Raw genomic sequence first — 22,397 nt, forward strand, 5'->3', positions numbered from 1 at the left:
GCAATTTGGACCTTTAACCCATTGATCCCTATTGAAGTCTACTATACGGAGAAAAATCCTGGAATGCTTTCCTCGAAAAAACCGTCTTTTTGACTGAATAATAAAGACATGAACCTCTTGGATGACATGCGGTGAGTAAATCATCAGGAAATTTTTATTCTGGAAGTCAACTAATCCTTTAAGATACATCACACCAACCATATGGTTTCAGAAGAGCTTTGATAGTGCTTTATTTTAGAAAATAAGAGTAAACATTTAGCTAAACTTTTACTTTTTTGTAGGTAGAAAATTGGGTAGGTAAATCATGATATAATTTCAATTTTTTTTGTGTTAACTACCCCTTTAAAGGGATAGTTCACCCAAAAGTGAAAATTTTATGTTTATTTGCTTATCCCCAGGGCATCCACATTGTTTCTTCAGTAGAACACAAATGAAGATTTTTTTACTCAAACCGTTGCAGTCTGTCAGTCTGTATAATATAATGGCACCCACGGCTTTGACAGTAAAAAAACATACACAGACAAAACCAAATGAAACCCTGCGGCTCGTGACGATACATTGCGGTCTTAACACACAAAACAATCAGTCTGACTGTCCAACTGTCCTGAGCGCATTTACAACAGCTGGCGCGTGACGTGTCAAATTGCTCTGGCATAGTAGACACATGCGCCGAAGCGATCTGTTGCGTGTATACATCACTCATTGTATACATAGAGAGATTGTGGGTACGATGACTACTCAAAATGGTAATTTCTTGTGCTTATCCTGATTGTTGCAACCGATTAAAAACTAAAAGGGCTCAGGACAGTTGGACATTGCGGTTGATCAGAGGTAAAAAATTAGATAAATACTATTCAGTTTCTTGCACAGACTGATTGTTTTGTGTGTTAACACCTCAATGTATCGCCATGAGCCGCAGGGTTTAATCTGGTTTTGTCTGTGTATGACTATCAACGCCATGGGTCCCATTGACTGCCATTATATGACTGACTGACTGCAACGGTTTGAGTTAAAAATCTTTGTTTGTGTTCTACTGAAGAAACAAAGTCACCTACATCTTGGATGCCCTGGGGGTAAGCAGACAAACATCAAATTATCATTTGTGGGTGAACTATCCCTTTAACTCTCTTAACTTCTCCAAACAAAAGTAAGTGTTAGTCCAAATCCAAATGTAAGAAACCTCTCTCTTCTATTTCAACAGGACCACCAGTAAATGTCACCTGTAATATTTTCATCAACAGTTTTGGATCCATTACTGAGACAACTATGGTATGTAATCACACTGGTTCATAATATCACAGATTCAGCATTGCACATATCTTCTCATGCAACTCAAGACTTTGACCTAAAATGCAAAAGGGAATTCCTTCTCTTTCAGGCAGTTTGCTCTCTTACAATTATAATACTGCTGAGTGAGTTTTAGTCGCTTACCTGACTTCCCCTTGTCTCGAGAAGCACATCACTTAGAAGTTTAGAGTCCAGTGGGTCAGCTGATGTGCTGATAATGAACTGTCCACCACGCAATTAAAATGAAAAATTGAGAAAACGGCCAGGATCTTGAGGGGGAAAAAATTAAAGGGTGATATACCCATCCTCTAAAGCCTGAGCTTAGCACTAAATGTCTCTGTCAGCAGAATGTTTCAGTTGACCATTACAGATTGCCATTGTTAACGGTCTGTTAGTCAGTTAACCTGGGATTTGATCATTGGAAATGGAGGACTTCCTACAGAAATTAATGTCAAGGGAGAACAAGTTATATGTTAAGAGCGTATCTGATTTAGCCTGAGTTAGGTTTGCAATTAAAACAATACAAAAAGAAGAGCTAAGTACATTAATAATAAACAAATCCAGAAATTGACCTATAAGATTTCAGGACCTAACATTTTTTCCCCTCTCTTCCTACAGGATTACAGGCTTAACGTCTTTCTACGCCAGCAGTGGAACGACCCTCGGTTGGCCTATAGTGAATATCCGGATGCTTCTCTAGACCTGGACCCTTCTATGCTGGACTCCATATGGAAACCTGACTTGTTCTTTGCTAATGAAAAAGGTGCAAACTTCCATGAAGTCACAACAGACAACAAACTGCTGAGGATCTTTCAAAATGGGAATGTACTATACAGCATTAGGTAAGGAGAGAAGTCTCTCACGTGAACACAGAATTTTGTTTTGCATAAAAATATTCCTTTAGAAATATATGCTAAAGACATAAGCCAAAGTAAACAGAGTTGGTTAATAGCACAATAATCACAATCTGATCAATTATTAATCATAGTAAAACTACAATACGTTAGATGAAAGAGAAACCAACTACAAATGTTTTAAGTTAACACCTTTTTTATTTTGCTATTTAAAAAAAAAAATTCTAATAATTTAAAGTTTATTCTAAGGGTGAATGGAATTACAATCATGCCAGGGTTGCTCTTTGGGAACTATGGTGGAAAAAATGTCACGTGTTAAGGCTAAAAAGGTCTCCACATCAGAGTGTGTAAGTGTAGATATTTTGGGGATTGAATTTAGGGTTATCACAGCACAAAAGAAACTGGCTTTTCAAAAAAGCACTGGTGGCTTTTGTCGTTCTCGGAGGCACTGCATTACAACAGGTAATTACACTGTTTCCTCTATCCAAACTTTCTATTAGCGGCGACTCTTCCTCACAGCTAAAACCTTAATGTGTCAGCAGCATGATAAATAAATGTAAAAGAAAAAACTGTCTGGTAGTTTGCTATTATCAAGAAGGCAGATGATCCAAAAACAGCAATTCACTGCCTTGTTTGGGGATTCACTCTGTAATCACAAATCAAAGGGATGAAGTGTCCTGCCGTACAGATCCGATCTCGTACAGAGAAAGTATAAACTGGGATTCTGAATATTGGTGCATTCTGAAATTAGATTAGATGAAAATTCAGTCATCATTTACTCAAACTCATGTTGTTCCAAACTTATGACTTTCCTTCTGTGGAACACCAAATAAGATATTTTAAAGAATATTTTCAATTACATTACAATTACTGGATCTAGAGGTTTTAAACTTGAAAATGCAAAAGCATCTTAATTCAACAGATAATTTATTCACAAAACACTACTTTGATTATAAACAAGCCACACAAATGTTGTGCATGAGTCATATGGACCATTACTATGATATTGTTTATGGTGCTTTTGTGTCATTTTGAAGCTTGACAGCCTTATTCGCATTCACTTAAAGGGGAAGTTTACACTCTTAAAAATAAAGGTTCTTTACAATGTCATACCTATGGAACCTTTTTGTCTAAATGGTTCTATAAAGAGCCTTTAACATCTGAAGAACCTTTCTGTTTCACAAAAGGTTATTTGTGGCAAAAGAAGGTTCTTCAGACTATAAAAAGGTAAGAAAGAGATGGTTCTTTAAAGATCCTTTAACTGAATGGTTCTTTGTGGAACCAAAAATGTTTTTTCTATGGCATCGCGGTGAACCTGTGAACCTTTTAAAGCACCTTTATTTTTAAGAGTGTACTTCCAGAATGAAAATTTCCTGATAATATACTCACCCCCATTTCATCCAAGATGTTCATATCTTTCTTTCTTCAGTTGTAAAGAATTGAATATTTTTGGAAAACATTCCAGGATTATATAGCGTATGAACTTCAATGGTGGCCATCGAAGGTTTAAGGTCCAAATCGCAGTTTTAATGCAGTTTCAAATGGCTTATCACAATCCCAGCTGAGGAATAAGGGTCTTATCTAGCAAAAAAATCAGTCATTTTCTTAAAAAAAAAAAAAGTAAATACTTTTTAATCACAAATGCTCATTTTGCACTAGCTTGGCACATTATGTGGCGCATAGGTGGAAGTTTATACCAAGTTTATTATTGGACCTTCAACCCGTTGGTCACCATTAAAGTCCACTACATGGAGAAAATTCCTTGAATGTTTTCCTCAAAAATAACTTCTTGGATGGACTTCTCCTTTAAGTTATATTGAAAAGCTTGGTCAGATATTTGTTAAAAAGAGAGAAAGAGAGACATATGGGTGAGTAAATAATGACAATTTTCATTTCTGAGTCTTCCTTGCAAACTCCTTGGTTCTTTCTCTATTCTCTATTTAACACCTATTTCTACCCTTTGTGGTTTCACTCTGACTCTTTCCCACTTTCTGATTTCCCATTTTGCACTCTGTCTTAGGCTAACACTCATCCTGTCTTGTCCCATGGACTTGAAGAATTTCCCAATGGATACTCAGACCTGTACCATGCAGCTAGAAAGCTGTGAGTACTCTATTCTTCTCTTCGCTTTTCCCTCCCCCGTCCCTTCTCTCCTTTCTCCTCTTCACACTTTGCTGCATTCTATTCTTTTGACACTGATATGTTTTAATGTATGCACTGGCAACAATGAATAAAACACAGTGAACATATTTAAAACCTTCTTGTGTGCACTGTTGCATAAGGTGAACATATACAATAACCGTTATAAGGTTTGGGATCAGAAATGTTTTAGAAATAATTCTCTTATGCTTATCAAGCCGACATTTCTTCAATTTAAAAATACAGTAAAAATAGTAATATTGTAAAATAACTAATTGTCAGCAGCATGAAATTATTCCAGTCTTCAGTGTCACACGATACTTCAGAAAGCATTTTAATATGCTGAATTGATGCTTAAATAACATCTTACTGACCTCAATCTTTTGAAGGTCAGTTTATACCATGAACTACTGCCATTAACAAATCCTGTTAACATGGTAATGACAATCCACTGTTTGTCTATTTCCACTTCCAAACCCAGTAACCTTGAGCATTATCGGATTAAAAAAAATAGATAAAACACAGACAGTTTTCTATGTCTCACTGCACAAAAAGAAGAACAATCGGCTAGAGAAAGTATCAGCGACACAGCATCCTCATTTTAAAATTGTGCGTAAAGTGTCTTCCTTATTACCTTGATAAAAGAAAGAGGAGGTCAAAGAAATAGACTATTCACCACCCCAGTGCCCTCAGAGCAGATAGCATCTTAACTCCTGAAACCAATTTAAAGGATATCAATAATGAAACTTTCATCTTGTGTCCCCTTTATTATGTGACCCACCTCAGTTGCCCGAGAGGCTTTTAATTCCACCTCCCTGAGACAAAAGAACACCCTTTCTAACCACCAGAAGCGTCAAATGAGGAATCCGTGAAATGCAGAAATGCACTGCAGATGCCATGTCTGGATATGCCTGTTGGATTATTTGATTTGAATCCCCATTTAAGTGTTGTGAACGCAGACAGCACCTGAACTATATTCATTCAACATTCAATGACTCATGGTTTAAAAGATTTAGGGGACGTACTACACCCAGACAGTGTGTTTTACTGTCCTTTCTACGTCCTCTGTATGTCTACAGTATTTATTCAATGAGTGGAAAAATCCCTCCTCTGTGGCCGCAGTTAAAAGTGCCCTCCTCTAGGAAGTAGGGTCAGACAGAAAGAGACGCACATAGGAAGACAGGCAGGTTTATTGCCTAACAAAGTGGTTACGGAGGGCATAATCATTTCTGATTAGACAAGAGCACTTTTTTTAGGGCTTTGAAAGCACCCACTGAAAACTGTTTTGACAAGTGTTAGGACGCAGCCGAGGGGTGGGATCACCTTGTCTGGAAAGGACACATCCTGAAAGAGAAATCTGACGCTGATGGCAAGAAGTATAGATTAAAGCAAAGGTGTGAACAGTAAAACAAAGGAGGAAAGTGTGTTTTAAAAAACTGGGTGTGCAAAAGCGTTGATAAGGGAACAAATATTTTAAACAGAACGATGACAAAGCAAGAAAATGGAGGACAAGTAGGAACATGACAAATTAGATCAATGTAAGATTACTGTAAAAACAGGCTGTGAGCCTTTAGCATTAAGGCTTCAAAAATGAATGGTATTTTTTTAGGTATTACTGATACAGATTTAGTGAACAGATGCTTTTGTGGATTATAAGGGGCACACAAATCAAACAGGCTGCACAGACTAATAAAAAATGTTTTGACCCAGAGTAACACTGGAAAGCGCAACCGGATCTCATGACGAAAACGTATATATTTTCGCAAGTACATATTACTGCAGTTTCCAACATCATAATCATAACTGGGGCTGCAATCCTAACTGTACACAGTTATGATTACAGCCCCATATGTTTTGCTTTCCGGATGTTGTAACTATAGCGTTATATGTGTGCCTCAATCCTGAGCGAGTAATTGTAAGTTTTGAGCACAGAGAACTATATTTTGCAAGCACATTACATTATATTTTGAACAGAAATTAACAAATCGCAAAAAAAAATCGTTTGAGCAAAGAAAAAACGATTCCATGCTCAATAAATGTATTTGCTATTATCCATATTAACGTGCAATAATAACCCCTCTCACGCAGTTTACTCAGGTGCTCTCTCACAAACGTATTCTCTGCGCTCCTGTCAAGTCCCCCTCTCTCTCAACCTCTTAATTCTGTGCGCGCTCAACTCTTGACACACACGCTCGCTCAACTTGCAACAGTGTTACAAGTGTGCCACAAAATCAACCAATCGGAAAATTAAAAGTCATTTGTGATTGGCTGTTGGTCTCCAATCAAATCGCTAGTAGAACCAAAGCCCGTATTGTAGAACTATCCATCGATATCCATATCCATCAGTGATGCGTGGGTTGATCCGATATGAGTGGGTGCCTGCGGTTTCGAGTCATCCAAAATATATAATATAATATAATTGTATATTATATGTCACAATATTTTTAATCAGAAAAATGTCTGCAACAAGTGAGTTCTAAAAGACTAACATTATGGCATATTATATTGCATTTAAAGGAACCGTATGTAGGATTGTGGCCAAAACTGGTACTGCAATCACTTTCAAAATACTGTAGAACGGTGTATCCCCTCCCGCTCCCCCCCGACTCGAGGTTGCCAGCTAAGCTGTAGGAGTAGGCTGCTACAAGGAGCTTCCAATGGCAAGTGACGAGTCTTACACAGTAATTTGTTTTTCTTCTGTTAATTATGTTTATGCTTCACAAGAGATGTTTTGCGAAGTAATTATGTATCGCAAAAATTTACAGATGGCGATTAGCCAAATATTTCGTAAAGATGTACTGTAATACCACATTTCAGTCGGAACATAGATTGTTTTCATACCCTGCTCGTGGTGCGATATAAAGCTTTTTATGAACGCATTTAGCACGGGCGACCGCAGAAAATCCACTGTGTACGGAAGCAAAGTTAGCCAAACATAGATGAATCTTACCTGTCAAGGAGAAAATTAGCAACGTTGGCGTCTATCTTCAAATTATTCTCCGTTTTCAGCCGTCTCCATCTTTCAAAGGCATCTCCTATACAAATCCTTGTTTTATTTCGGACTTTGTCACGACGTATTTCGGATTCATAACGAGGTCTTTTAGGTTTCGTAACTTTATACATGTTTTATTCGACTCGTTCTTAGCAGCAGCTGTAACTAACTAGAGCATAGCTGGCAACCCGTCTCACGAAACTCTACTGACTTCGTGATTGGTAGATAGCTGGAGGGTGGAGCCTCAGACCAAAACACAAAACGACAACAATAACATCAGTTGAGGGCTGCAACTCTCACTTTTAAATGACAATATCCTGGCCGGACCACTGTTGTCAGTGATATAAGTATTTGAAATGAACATGATTTCTTAATGTCTAGTGACATGTCAGGGCCATTTTATGATTAACTGACATACATTTCTTACATACGGTTCCTTTAATTCCTTTTTGATATATATTGACATTTGAGACAGTAGACGAAAAGAAAACCTTCCTCATATTGGAAAACATTCATATTCCTTGTTCTAGTTTGAATACAATGTTTAGAACCACACCAAACTTTTCAAAGACGCCGTGACATTCAAGGACTTTCAGTCTTCATCCTTTTTTCATGGGTTTGTTGTTTTGAAGACGGAGGGGGGATGAGAGTTTAGTGAATAATAGATGTCTTTGTAAATCCCTGAGGGTCTCTGATAGACATCAATATTATTCAGATTTGTCAAGTATTCTACACTGTTATTGCATGCCTCATGCATTTTTAATAGGCCCCTAATCTCACCGTGTACTACAGAGCTGTTAGAAATGATGTGGGGGATGTAAAGAAATTGAGGCAACAAGCATGAAATAATGATATGAGAGGGAGATTTTCAATTAATTTGCTTAAATACTTCAGGCTGGTCATAGTGTACGTCATTTCTAGACTACGGTACACTGTCTATAGTGTAATAATCCACAGCATAACATCTTCACTCTATCCATTCTATTCATAAATTCGATTCCATGACCTTTTACACAATGTACAAAGTATGGGATGAAAGAGGAAGCATGACAGGTCCAATTCACACTCTTTTGCACAGATATGCATTTTTCTAACTTATTCTCTCTGCTTTTTCACAGTTGGCTACACCATGAACGATCTGATCTTCGAGTGGCTTTCTGATAGCCCTGTGCAGGTGGCGGATGACTTGACTCTTCCTCAATTTTTACTGAAGGAGGAAAAGGATCTTGGCTACTGCACTAAGCACTACAACACAGGTACGTTTCACTATGACCTTCACACACATCAACAGATATATATTTTAAAAAATGGAATGCATTTAAATGGTGTCGCCAATATATAAACCTGCAATACAATTATTGAATATACTCCAGCAGTAATTCCCAACCAGAGATACTTAACTAGCTGTAAAAATGCATTAAAAGTTGCTATACATAATTACTTACCAGTCATGAAACTCTTTGTGATCTCCAAGGTAAATTCACCTGCATTGAGGTGAAGTTTCACTTAGAGAGACAGATGGGCTACTATCTTATTCAGATGTACATCCCCAGTCTGCTGATTGTCATCCTGTCTTGGGTGTCTTTCTGGATCAACATGGATGCCGCACCTGCTCGGGTAGGCTTGGGTATCACCACTGTGCTCACCATGACCACCCAGAGCTCCGGTTCACGAGCCTCTCTACCCAAGGTAACATAACCAAAATGACTCAGTTCCTGTGTGGGGGAAAAACAGAGAAACAATTCAGAAACTGCAGTTATAAAATAATGAGTGCAATAATGAGACAATCAATAAAAATGAGGGAAAACATATGAGAGCAGAGAGAGGTGGGAATAAGCCTAAAGAGCTTTTTGTTAAATTAGCAGGAAAAGGATGGATTGATTTTGTTTCAGAATTTGTTCACTAAAAAACTCATTTTATGAATTATCTTTCAAATGCAATCCTCTCAAAGGATTAGTTCACTTTGAGAATAACATTTCCTGATCATTTTCCCACCCCCATGTCATCCAAGATATTCATGTCTCTCTTTCTTTAGTCGAAAAGAAATTAAGATTTTTGAGGAAAACATTTCAGGATTTTACTCCATATAGTAGACTTCAATAGGTGCCAACAGGATTAAGGTCCACTATAAAGTCGACTACATGTAGAAAAATTCTAGAAATTTAATTTATTTATTTTCGACTGAAGAGAGAAAGACATTAACATCTTGAATGGCATGTGGGTGAATTAACTATCAGGAAATTTTTATTTTGGAAGTGAACTAATCTTCCAACAATTACAATTCCTTAACAAATCCATAAACAGTTCCTATAATAAGAAGACATAACCCAAAAAAATTCTTACTGTATTTCCTGAGTACTATCAGATCAGATCAGTGATTGTTTTGAACTTGAGATTCGGATCAGTTTGGTTAATGAACAAATTATTGGTTTTGTAAAGTGATTTACCTTAAAGATCATTTAGCTTGATAGCTGTAGTAGAAAAGAGTGGCCAGGATTACTCTTTTAAAATTCACATTTGTGTTCAAAGAACCACGAAACACAGTCATAAACTTTTAGGACATTTCAGGTAATAAAGACAGAATTTTCATTTTGGGGTAACTATTCCTTTAAGTGAAATAAGACATGCAGATCTAAAAAACTTGACAGATTACAATTGTTTTTGGGGGGGTGTTTTTAATGCAAATAATACAAACCTTATGCTGAGAGCTATACAGCCTAAATGTAGGCTATTATGCATTACTCCTTAATAAATCATTTGCTTTTCTGAATCCAAACTGTCACTTACATGAATTCTGTAGGTCCGAAGAACTCAAAAAATTAAATATATTTTGACTCTTCACACCAGGGTTGGAAATACAAGGCTTTGTGGCAAAAATGCCACCAACTGAACAAAAATTGCCCATAAATTCAAGACAAAGGTGCAAAAATTGCTTGTACGCTCTGTTTTGTGCAGTGTTGAGCCTTATAACCAATCAAACGCATTTCAGTTGAATTTAAGAATGCACTGGCCAATCAGAGGCGCTTAGATTAGTCAAAGCTGAAAACGAGCCAATCAGAGGCGCTTAGATTAGTCAGCGCTGTGATGAGTGCGCGGTATCGCGAATAACATCATCATAAACAACACAGTGCAGCTAAGATGTAATATGTAAGTAAAATATTAATTTCATAGCTTCAGTGACTATAGCAAGAGTTTTTGCATAACTTGAGCTAAACGTGGCTAACGTTTGTCTTTGAAGCCAGAATGTGACATGCCCAAAACGAAACAAAGATGTTGTATATAGTTTTCTATATCCATATTAATAATCATTACAATATTAATAGCAATAATCTACAATAAAGAATTTTGTCATAATATTGCAGCCCTATGAGCTCCTGTTGTTTACATGTATAATTTAGTTACATAGTCAATTTAGTCTATTGTTGTCTTATTATTGACAACATTTAAAATATTGATTAATTGGGTAAATGTAAGTATTTAGCATTAATAACAACATATGGTTTTATAATAATAAGGTGATTATAAAAATTGGACTCATTAAGTGAAAAAAAAGTATATATAATTAAGCATAAATTAGACGGAAATTAAAATGAACATGAATAAACATAAATTAACAGTTGTAAAATTGGACATATCCATTTTAAACCAAATTGAAATAATGGCTGCTTCAGATTTTTTTGTACTAAAGGCTATGTAAAAAAGTAACAATTACATCAAATAAAAATGTGTTTAATGTCAACACTGCCTCATTATTCCTAGCAATGCCTTTATTGATTAGCTATTGATACTGGTTTTGTCCTTGTGATTCCCAGGTGTCCTACGTGAAGGCCATTGACATCTGGATGGCCGTTTGTCTGTTGTTTGTGTTTGCTGCGTTGTTGGAGTACGCAGCAGTCAACTTCGTCTCAAGGCAACACAAGGAGTTCATCAGGCTGCGCAAGAAGCAGCGAAGGCAGAGAATAGTAAGTGCGACAAACACACACAGACACACATACACACAAACAAATACAGGCTGTTCTGTCACCCTGGATTACACTTTGACTCGCATCTCTTCTCATTGTGCTCAGCCACATATCCAAACACTGGCAACGGCCACACTAGGCTACAGCTGGCTGTCACATCTCGTGTGGGGGAATTTAGATCAGCCTGTTTCCATAGTGAACAGTCCCCTGTGCTGAGCCCACCGTTTGTGCCACCTTGTAAAGCCTTGCCACAGCCAATTTCCAAAGGCCAGCAACCTGCTTCCTGATCCGAGATCACAGACACTGACTGAGGCTTCTAAACGAAAAGCTTAGAAAATACCCTTAGGACTTTGGAGTGTAAAATCACTCTGAACACATTAAATGCTAACAGATTTTAAATGTAATTTTTATAAATCCTGAAATGCTAAATTTTGGACTATAATACAGATCAAAGCCCAACAATCACATTTAAAACTACTATTGGCTAAACCATCTAGGGTACTTTCTTGGCTTGTACGACAGTGTTCACCGCCCAAGCTCACAGTGCTGGAGATTTACGAGTGTGTTGGTTGGATCTGAATCAATAATGAGAGAAAAATGAGAATAACTCCCTTTAAGAATGAGCGGGTTTTCCTCCCCCTCCTGCCTTGGAGATCTAGGCGGCCATTAGTCTTCGTCCTATTCTCTCCCGCCAAGAAAGTCTCTGGTCTGAATGATCAATCTGGGTGGTATCGATGCATGGGTCACTGGCTGAGAGAGCTGTTAGGCTGATGGACCAACTACTGGCCAGAATTAATCAATACCACAAATCCTTGGCTTTATCCTGCCTTAATAACACTACAGACAAATTAGGCCACATGTTCCTGCTAAAGAAAACACAAACAGATGGGTGCTGAGAGGATCGTGCCCGGTTCAGGGATGCACAAAACCACATATTTTCTGAATTAAACAGTTGTGGGTTGCATGAATTGTCTAGTCGACTTATTAGACGTAGAATTAGGCTGTTTTAGATTCATGTGATGGTTTTTTAGGGGTGTTTATATATAAAAAAAAAAAAACATTGCTGTTATATTAGTATTATTTATAGATATTATAGTAATTGTTAATTTTTTAATTAGCTTTTATATTTTAAGTTTTCATTTTTAAGTGTGTGCTTTTGCCATTTTTATTAGCTTTAGTTTTTTTTGTAATATTTTGAATTTATTTTATTTTATTTGGTAACTTTAGTAGTAATTTCTCTGGAAGCCCATTTCCACCACTGAATAAAAAAATAAAAAATACTTTTTATTTTACAATTCAGACTATTTTTCAAAGAACTGCATGACATAAACTCGCAATTGCAAGTTATAAACTTTAGACTTTTTTCTTAAAATTGTGAGATATAGCTCTAATTTTGAGGGGATAAAAGACTGATATGTTCTGAGAATTGCGACTTTATGTTACAGTTCTCACTTAAAACTTACAATTGCGTGTTATAAAGTCAGAATTGCGACATACACTCGCAAATCTAAGAAAAAAATCTAAATTGCAAGATAATTGTGACTTGTTTATTTCTTAGAATTGCGACTTTGTCTCACAATTCTGACTTTATTGCCAGTTTATATCACGCACTTCTGACTTTGTAACTCGCAGTTGCAAGTTTACATCGCAATTCTGAAAAAAAACAATCTGAATTGTGAAATAAAGTCACAATAACCTTTTTTATTCAGAATTGCATGATATGAATTTCTAAAGCATTTCTGACTTTTCGTTTGTATCTCACAATTCTGACTTTTTTTCTCATAATTGTGTAACACAAGCTTGCAATTCTGACTTTTTTCTCAGAACTGTAAGATATAAACTCGCAATTGTCAGTTATAAAGTCCAATTTTGAGGGAGAAAAAAGACTGATATGTTCTCAGAGTGAAAAACTTGCAATTGCGTGGTATAAAGTCAGAATTGCGACATACACTCTCAAATCTAAGAAAAAAAGTCACAATTGAGAGATATGAACTCAGAATTGCGACAAGTTTCTTTAGTTTAAAGTAAGAATTGCGAGACATAAAGTCGCAATTCTGACTTCATTGTGAGTTTATATCATGCAATTCTGACTTTTTTCTCGCAAATGTGAGTCTGTATCTCACAATTCTGACTTTTTTTTCCTTTTTATTGTGAGATATAAACTCACAAGTGCGAGTTATAAATCCAGTTTTGAGTGGGGGGGGGGGGGGTTCAGATATGTTATCAGAATTGTGAGTTTATATCCCACAATTCTGTTTTAAAAACTCGCAATTGCATGTTATAAAGTCAGAATTGCAATATGAGTTTATTTCTCAGAATTGATAGCTATTGCGAGTTTATATCTCACAATTCTGATGAATTGTGAGATAAAAAGTTGCAATTACCTTTTATTTTTTATTCAGTGGTGGAAATGGGCTTCCATACATTTCAAATAGTTGCCAAGGCAATATATATTTTTAAGCTTTTCCATTTAATATTCGTTTTATTTAATCTTTATTTCAATTACCAAAACAATTTGAATAGTTTTAGTTTTAGATAACAATTACTGAGTTTGTATCTCACAATTCTGAGATACAACTGCTGCATTCGAAAACATCTAGTCAGAGCACAATGGAATGAAATAGATTGCAAAAGTTTTGAGATGTGCCAAAATGATTAGTCAACCATCGTGATTCATAATCCAAGACATGTGTCTTAAACATCAGCATGATCATTATCAACTTGTCTACGAACTTTATAAAAGTTTTGCTGAAGAGTCTGAAAGATAATGGTCGGATTTAGCTTGAGTGTGCACTTTATTGGAGTGTCCCTCAGCAACCTGCAAAGAAGTGTACACTCACAAGCAGTGTTGCCTAGCAACTTGGATGGTGCTGGAGAGCAGCGGCTTGATGGCTGTTGTCTCTTAAATTCTTGTTGAAGTATTTACACAGCTGCCAATATTAATGAAAATGAGTCTGCTCAAGCCTGCCTAGAAATGTTACGGACTATTTGATGCTTGAAGATGCACTGAACTGTGCAAGATACATAAGAATGACAGATTGATGGATGGATGGATGCGCTCTATTGATCCCCAGAAGTTAATTTAGAGAAAAAACGAGACAGATGTTCCAAACTGTTTTATAACAAGAACTGTGAAACAAAACATTTCACGATGTGCCATGCTCACTGCCATTCTTCCTCATGAAGGATCGAGCAATGCAGCCAGGAAGCTTCGACTCACTGCGGAGAGTGAACAAGCTCCCTGGCAATGGCAACGGCAAATTCAACCAGCACTGCAACACCTGCGCCAGGGTAAAAATACCATCTGTATCCCCATCTTATTTGCCCACGGGCAAAAACTGAGTCCCATAAACCCAGAACCCCCTCCGTCCTACTGGCCCAGTTCACAGCTGGTATGAACATACAGTTGCAATCAAAATTATTCAACCCCCTTGACCTGCAAGACATTTTGCTGCAGAGAACAACATTTTGTGAAAACAATTCAACGAAGGCATCAGTACACTATTACACATTTGAGTAATTTTGAGAATGTAAGTTGATGACTAATGAAAGAAAATTAAATTGGCTCTAAATGTTCATGTTCAAAATAATTCAACCCCCAAAAGTAAAACCTGGTGAAGAATCTTTTATTCTTTAAAACTAGCAATAAACACTGCTTGGAAGTGTTTAGAAGCTTCTGTCACCTCTCTACTGCAATCTTGGCCCATTCCTCGCCTGAAAAAGCTTTTACACCACTGATAATATTTAGTTTCACATTGCTACTGCTTTCTTCAAATTCAACTAAATATTTTCAATGAGAATTAAATCTGGAGACTGAACAGGCCACTCAAGAACATTCTGTGACTGATCCCTGAACCAAGCTTAAGTAGATTTGGATGTTTACTTTGGGATGACTGTCCTGCAGGAAAGACAATTGATTAATAGCTTCAGCCTTTGCACCAAAGGCATCACAATTCTTGCAAAAATGTCCTGATACTTCAAAGAATCCAGGATGTCCTTCATACAGTCATGTTTTCCACTTCCTGCTAAAGTAAAACAACCCCATATCAGGACTGATCCACCTCAAAGTTTGACGATGGAGATGGTGTTCTTCTGCTTACAAGTTTTGCCTTTTTTGCACCAGACATACCGCTGATCCATGGTTCCAAAAAGTTCCAGTTTGGTCACATCACTCCAAAAAACATTCTTCCAGAACTCCACAGGTCTATCCAGATCAATTTTAGGATGTTCAAGTCGGTCTTTTTGTTCTTCTTGGTCAAGAGTGGTATTCGGCAAGATGCCACAACATGAAGGCCATACTTGTCTAGTGTTCATCTTGTGCTCTGCATTGAAATGTTTTTCCTCCTTTCGTTGGGTCATCTTGCAAGTATTTGGCTGTACATTACAGGTTTTTCTCAGTTGCTCTGATCAAACATTTTATGATATTGTGTTTTTTTGTTCAACACCCTCAAAGGTTTTCTGGTACAACACACTTTAAACTAAAGAATAATGCTGCCAGCTGTGTCTCTAGGAACTTTTAAATGTCTTGAAAATCTTCATACAGCCTTAGACTTTATAATATAATAAAACCATTTCTTCTCTATAGCTTTTGTGAGAGCTCTGTTGACTACCATATTTGCTACTCAACTTCAGCACATGCATGGACTAACTGTATGTATGTGTAACAGCTCAAGCTCATTCTGTTTTTAAATAGTGTTTCTAAAGGCTTTATTGTGTTTTAAGACAATTTTGTTCCCCACCATAAAAATAACTGACTAAAAAACAGCAATGTTGAACAGGGGTTGAATAATTTTGAACATGAACATTTAGAGCCAATTTAATTTTCTTTCATTAGTCATCAACTTACATTCTCAAAATTACTCAAATGTGTATGAATAAACTTTCTCTAATAGTGTACTGATGCCTTTGTTGAATTGTTTTCACAAAATTTTGTTCTCTGCAGCAAAATGTCTTGCAGGTCAAGGGGGTTGAATAATTTTGATTGCAACTGTACTTCTCAAGTGATCACTTACAATTGTCGTTTGCCCCTGATAGTAATGCATCTCCTGTGATCACTTGTGATTGGATAGATAAATTAATGTTAATGCCAGGTGTAAAATGTGGCGTTTTGTATTGTCCACACACTTCCCTTATACCCCTTAAATGCATAAAGCAGACTTTCAGCGCATATGTACAGTTGAGGTCAAAAGTTTACATACACAAGAGGGATCATACAAAATGCATGTTATTTTTGACCCCTTTCAAAAGTTTACATACACTCTGTTGTTTAGTGATAGTTGTTCATGTGTCCCTTATTTGTCCTGAACAGTTAAACTGCCTGCTGTTCTTCAGAAAAAATCGTCAGGGCCCACAAATTATTTGGTTTTTCAGCATTTTTGTGTATTTAAATCACTTTCCAACAATGACTGTATGATTTTGAGATCCATCTTTTCACACTGAGGACAACTAAGGGACTCATATGCAACTATTACAGAAGGTTCAAACAATCATTGATGCTTTAGAAGGAAATACAAAGCATTAAGGCCCGGTTTCGCAGACAAGGCTTAAGCCTAGTCCTAGACTAAAATGTAAGTCTGAGTTGTTTCAACTGAAATAAAATTGCACTGATTGATTTTAAAATATATCAGTGCCTTTGTTTTGTCTCAAGATGCACACCAGTAATGTTTTTTTCTAAGCATGTTTATAAAAATTACTTAAATGTCCTAATTGAACTATGGTCTAATACTGGCTTAGTCTAAGCCCTGTCTGGGAAACCGGGCCTAAGAGCTTACATTGTTTAATAATTTTAAGATAAGGGTAAAAATTTAACTGATTTGGTCTTCTGGAAAACAAGTATCTTCTGTAGCTTCTGAAGGGCAGTATGAAATTAAAAAAAAAAAAATAAGAAAAATGGACACATCTTCATTCTGTGCAAAAGTTTTCACCCCCGGCTCTTAATGCATTGTGTTTCCTTCTGGAATATCAGTGTTTGAACCTTCTATAATAATCGCATACATGAGTCCCTCAGGTGTCTTCAGGTTTGAAAAAGATCTCAAAACCATACAGTCATTGTTGGAAAGGGTTCAAATACACAAAAAGCTGAAAAACCAATGATTTTGTGGGACCTGAAGGATTTTACTGAAGAACATTGGGCAGTTTAACTGTTCAGGACAAACAAGGGACAGCTATCACTAAACAAACAAAGAAAAAAAAAGAAACAAACACAGCTGTGGATCATTCAGGTAACAACACAGTATTAAGAATCAAGTGTATAAACCTTTAAACATGGTCAATTTTCTTTTGTGGACTATATTGTAACATCTTTTATGTAAAATATCTCATTCAGGTCGGTACAAATAAAAAAAACATGCATTTTGTATGAGCCCTTTAATTTTGGTTAAATAATTAACATTTTGCAGAATCAGCAAGGTGTATGTAAACTTTTGACCTCAACTGTATGACTTGAGCAACGATGGATATTACTGAAGTATGTGCTTAAGGTAAAATATTCCCACCTCCACCCGGTATGTTTTTTTCCTTTAGACCGTATTTTGTTGAGTGACCCCAGTGTCCAGTAGCCCTAGTCCTCACGCAAATGGAACTGACTTGTTTTATACTTAAACGTTTTTGCAGCAGAGTTCTTCTTACATGCTAGACTCAGACTCTGAGTCTGGATACGGCCTGGCCATGATTAATAAGGTAAGCACTGTCCTAAACTGTGCTCATAGGTGACATTCACTAACTTTAAAGGGTGTCTTTATCTTAAACCAAACACATCGTTATTCCAAGGCACGTGATTGACTGGATTGTTTTTAGGTGCAAGCAGAGGATTTAATGAAGAGCTAAACGAGAACTTAATCTTCTTATCCTCTCGAGGAAAGGGGTAATTTGTCATAGATTGACAGATAAACTGATCCAAATGACTAATTTATATGGCATTAGAGACAACGAACTAGGCCAAAGTGTTACATGTGGAAAAGTAAGGGGAATATAGAAATAAAGCCTTCTTTTTTGGGGAAAGGAAACCATGCAGAAAGCATGCTTCTGTCGATATTCACCAAATCAGTTTAACAACGTTTGTTGGGATGCTGTCAAATTAAAAGCTCTGTTAAGCTCCATCTACCCATATTAAACGCAAGTATGCATCCTGTTTTGTCGTCTGAGATCGAACATAATATGTGACTCTGGACCACAAAACCAGTCTGTAGCAATAGCCAACAATTCATTGTATGGGTCAAAATTATCGATTTTTCTTTTATGCCACAAATCATTTGTATATTAAGTAAAGATTGTGTTTCATGAAGATATTTTGTACATTTCCAACCGTAAATATATCAAAACTTAATTTCTGATTAGTAATATGCATTGCTAAGAACTTCATTTGGACAACTTTAAAGGCAATTTTCTCTTTCTTTTTCAATTTTGTTGCACCCTCAGATTCGAGATTTTTAAATAGCTGTATCTCGGTCAAATCTTATCCTATCCTTACAAACCATACATCAATGAAAAGAATGATAAATCTCAATTTCAAAAAAGTTACCCTTATGATTGGTTTTGTGGTCCAGGGTCACATATGGCACTATAGTATGAATTGAGAAAAAAAGAGAAAAAGACCTTTTCTTTCACTTTGATTTTTTTCATATACAAACATCTAAACATTCTTCAATTAAAATACAAAATTCAATTAAAATTACAGTATATTAAAAAAAAATAATTAAAATATACCAAGGGTTTATGCCTAATACAAATTCTTAAAGAAAAATAGATTTAAAACAAGAAAAAAACATCTGGAGTAAGAAAAATAAACTTGTTTTTTCCTCACCCCATTAGAAGATTTTTTTCCTTGTTTTAAGTAAAAAGTCAATTATTTTAGCTGAAATTTTCAGAAAAATATGTCATTTTCTATATAAGTAAATGCATCTTAATAATGTTTAGATATTGGTACACAGAAACAAGACAAAATACAGAGTAAGAAAATCAATGTTTCCAGTAATGACCTCTAAAATATTGGATCAAAGGGTCAAAATGAAGCTGTACTGTTCAAGAAAGCATATTCACTTGACATTTTACTTTTTACATACAGTATCTGCATTTAAGTATATTGCCATCTAAAAACTAAACAGGTGTGCACTTTCTCAAACACCGAGTAAAGTTGAGCCCACAGTCTTTTTAGTGCTTTTATTTCAAAATGCCCTGCAGTTTCAGTAATGGACTGGCACTTTTTTGTTATATGGGAGAGGAGCATTTATCAATTTTTCTTTGTTGCCTGCCTCTGAAACACTCAAAATGCTTTTCCTTCTGTTAAAGGAGGAGGAGCTTGTTCGGGAAAGCCGTGGCTTTTACTTTCGTGGGTACGGACTGGGCCATTGCTTACAAGCGAAAGACGGGACAACCGTGGAGGGGTCCACCGTATTCGCCCCACCACCCCCAGTGCAAGTGCTGTACGACGGAGAGGCCGTCCGGAAGCGTTTCGTGGACCGAGCCAAGCGAATCGACACCATATCAAGAGCCGTGTTTCCTCTCAGCTTCCTCATATTCAACGTCTTCTACTGGATCACCTACAAAGTGTTGCGACACGAGGACATCCACGCCAGCCTGTAATCGCCACTTGTTCATCTTACTGCTTCTTTTCTTTTCTTAATCTTCTAATTTGAACCAAAACCGCCTATCATGTTCACACTAGAAGTGTATTTCAAAGGCATATTCACTCCAGAAATGCCATCAGTGCTAAAACCATGTGCTCAGGTGTGACTTCTGGATTTCAAAAAGATTTTAAAGTGCCCACTCAGAGCGAAGGGGGCTCGTAGATGCAAATGCTGCTGTTGGGGGACCTGGCTCTCCTCTCTTTCACATCTTCATTTCGAGTGGATTGCACTAATAGCCAGTGCTATTGTCCTCACTTTGTAGGCTCCATTTGAGTTATTGGCTGAAAGATTCTCGGCTGGATAGAAAATTTTTTCGACTTGAATTTTACCACAAGGCGCATCCTTGAATGAATGTTTTTGAAAACCTCAAAACAAATGTGTTTTTTACATCTTAAAATGCCAAACTAATGGGCTGTGAAGGGGAGGATTGGGATTTATTATTCATGGAAATAGTTACAGAGGAACGGTATAGGCTACTGTTTTACTAAATAATGAGATTATAAATATATATGACTGTATAAAGTGTATATATGCAGAGTTGTTCACAGACTGCAGACAGCACAAATGTGTATTTCTTTTTGTCTTTTGACTTTGAATAAATGGATATTCTACCAGGAAGTTGGAGTTGTTTTGTACTGTGGTGCAAAACGTTACACAAAAGCATTATTTCAGTATTATGAACTCATTCAGAGTGATTTTTCTGTTTATTAACATTAATCATTCTATTTAGAAAATGCAACAATCCAAATCATTCCATCATGTGTTAAATTGCTTAAACTAATGCCTGAAAGAAACGGATGATTTGTGACGCTCTATCAATGTGGCAGCACTAGGCTTTAATTGTCAACAAACAGAGACATGTATCACACATCACAGCCATTCTTTATTATTTCTAGCCCCAAATGTGTCCCTCAGTCCAACATAAAAGCCCTCGTTTATTTTCCTGTCCAGAGAGCCGTTGGAGGATGTGCAGAGATGCAGGGTGAAGGAGAAAAGCCTTAGTGCTGAAGGAGGACGGATGAGGATTTTAATGGGAATCACAAGGTGTTTTTTATCAGCTAATGAGTTTGAAAAGGACTCTGCGTTCTTTGCTAATGACAATGAATTAAGGCCGTCAACCTCTGCGCACAGCCCTTTGTCTAAGGAGTAACTAATCTAGTCTTCTGTATGCTAGTGTCCCACGGGTGAGTGAGCGTATGTACAGACGAACACGTGGAAAAGGAAACAATGCTTTGTGGAGGAAGTGATAAATGCAGATTAATGCCACCCCATTTGTTCACAGATTAACCAGGTTTCAAACACTTAACCAACTGCTATGCTCATTAAAGTCAACATGAAATGGAAATTCAACCCTATTTCGTTCACCTTATTCATTTACACCACGAGTCAAAAGTTTTTGAACAGTAAGACTTTTTAATGTTTTTTAAAGAAGTCTCTTCTGCTCACCAAGCCTGCATTTATTTGATCCAAAATGTAGCAAAAACATGATCCTTCAGAAATCATTCTAATTTGCTGCTTAAAATCTTAGGCTACTGATCAAAAACTTTTGAATGGTAGTGTATTTTTGAAATGCATCTTATTGGACTTATTATGAATGATTTTATAAACTTTTTGACTTAATTTTAAACAAAATGTCATAACTCAATCTTCCGTTTGAACGACAGACTTCCAACTGGTAATCAATGTCAGATTTCTCCAGTCAATTTGTCTTTTTAAACCCTGCTCCTTTCTTACAATCAACTGCAAGCTCATGATTTCGGACGTGTGTCTGAGACGGTGTAATGGTTTAATGTTCTACAACAAAATAAAATGAGCTTTGGTGATAACTAAGTAAATATTTAATTACTATTATAGTAATTCCTTGCTAGAAATAACATCAAAAGTGCAAGAAGTTAATCAGAAATATACATTTACACACAAACTGGCCCTAAACACCATCTTTATGTTTGTGCTCAACCATCATGGAATGGAAAGCACAGAATTGTGGGATAGCAAAGGCAGCGAAGGATACATCTATGCTGCGTTCAAAAATCGACCAGATGAAGGTGTCTCAGGAGGACGGAAGTGAAGCTAACATTGAATTCCAACTTAGCTTGAAATGTGTCCCTTTTTTGTGTTATTTTTCAGTTTTTGGATGCAGCGTCTTCACCAGATGCAACAAGCGACCATTGCAAATCATTTTAACTTTGTGTCAGCACGTCATAAATAGAATGTGGCACCAATTTACTGTCATGGATTTTTTTCGTGCTACGTCGCTCCGAGTCCAGTGTAGGCAGCTTCATTGATTATAATGGGTTCTATAGTATTTTGTCCCATCTCGTCGCGTCATGCTACTCACGTCCAAAGTAGACAGTGTCATTTTCATTCAATCTGTATATCACATTCTGGAAGAAAAACATCTGTCGCTACATCTTTTTCATAGCAACCTTAAAGTTATTCAGATAGCATCGAAGTCCTTTTCAGTCCCTTAACCTCCTGTCTAATTAAAATAGAGGTTAAAAGTTAAGCTCTGTTTACACTAATGCATTTTAATGCGTTT

General features: G+C 36.6%; 1 protein-coding gene across 1 annotated transcript in view; it reads left to right on the forward strand.

Moving 5' to 3' along the window:
• Positions 1 to 20,464, forward strand: part of glra4a (glycine receptor, alpha 4a) — a 55,855-nt gene extending 35,391 nt beyond the window's left edge. Inside the window, exons 3-9 of the mRNA XM_073820456.1 lie at positions 1,202 to 1,269; positions 1,906 to 2,129; positions 4,162 to 4,244; positions 8,391 to 8,528; positions 8,747 to 8,961; positions 11,085 to 11,234; positions 19,521 to 20,464. Of these exons, the coding sequence (XP_073676557.1) occupies positions 1,202 to 1,269; positions 1,906 to 2,129; positions 4,162 to 4,244; positions 8,391 to 8,528; positions 8,747 to 8,961; positions 11,085 to 11,234; positions 19,521 to 19,814 (1,172 nt within the window). The 3' untranslated portion in view covers positions 19,815 to 20,464. The remainder of the gene's footprint in view (positions 1 to 1,201; positions 1,270 to 1,905; positions 2,130 to 4,161; positions 4,245 to 8,390; positions 8,529 to 8,746; positions 8,962 to 11,084; positions 11,235 to 19,520) is intronic.
• Positions 20,465 to 22,397: the final 1,933 nt, after the last annotated feature.

The sequence above is a fragment of the Garra rufa genome, chromosome 16, assembly GCF_049309525.1.
Source record: "Garra rufa chromosome 16, GarRuf1.0, whole genome shotgun sequence".
In the NCBI taxonomy this organism is placed as follows: Eukaryota; Metazoa; Chordata; class Actinopteri; order Cypriniformes; family Cyprinidae; genus Garra; species Garra rufa.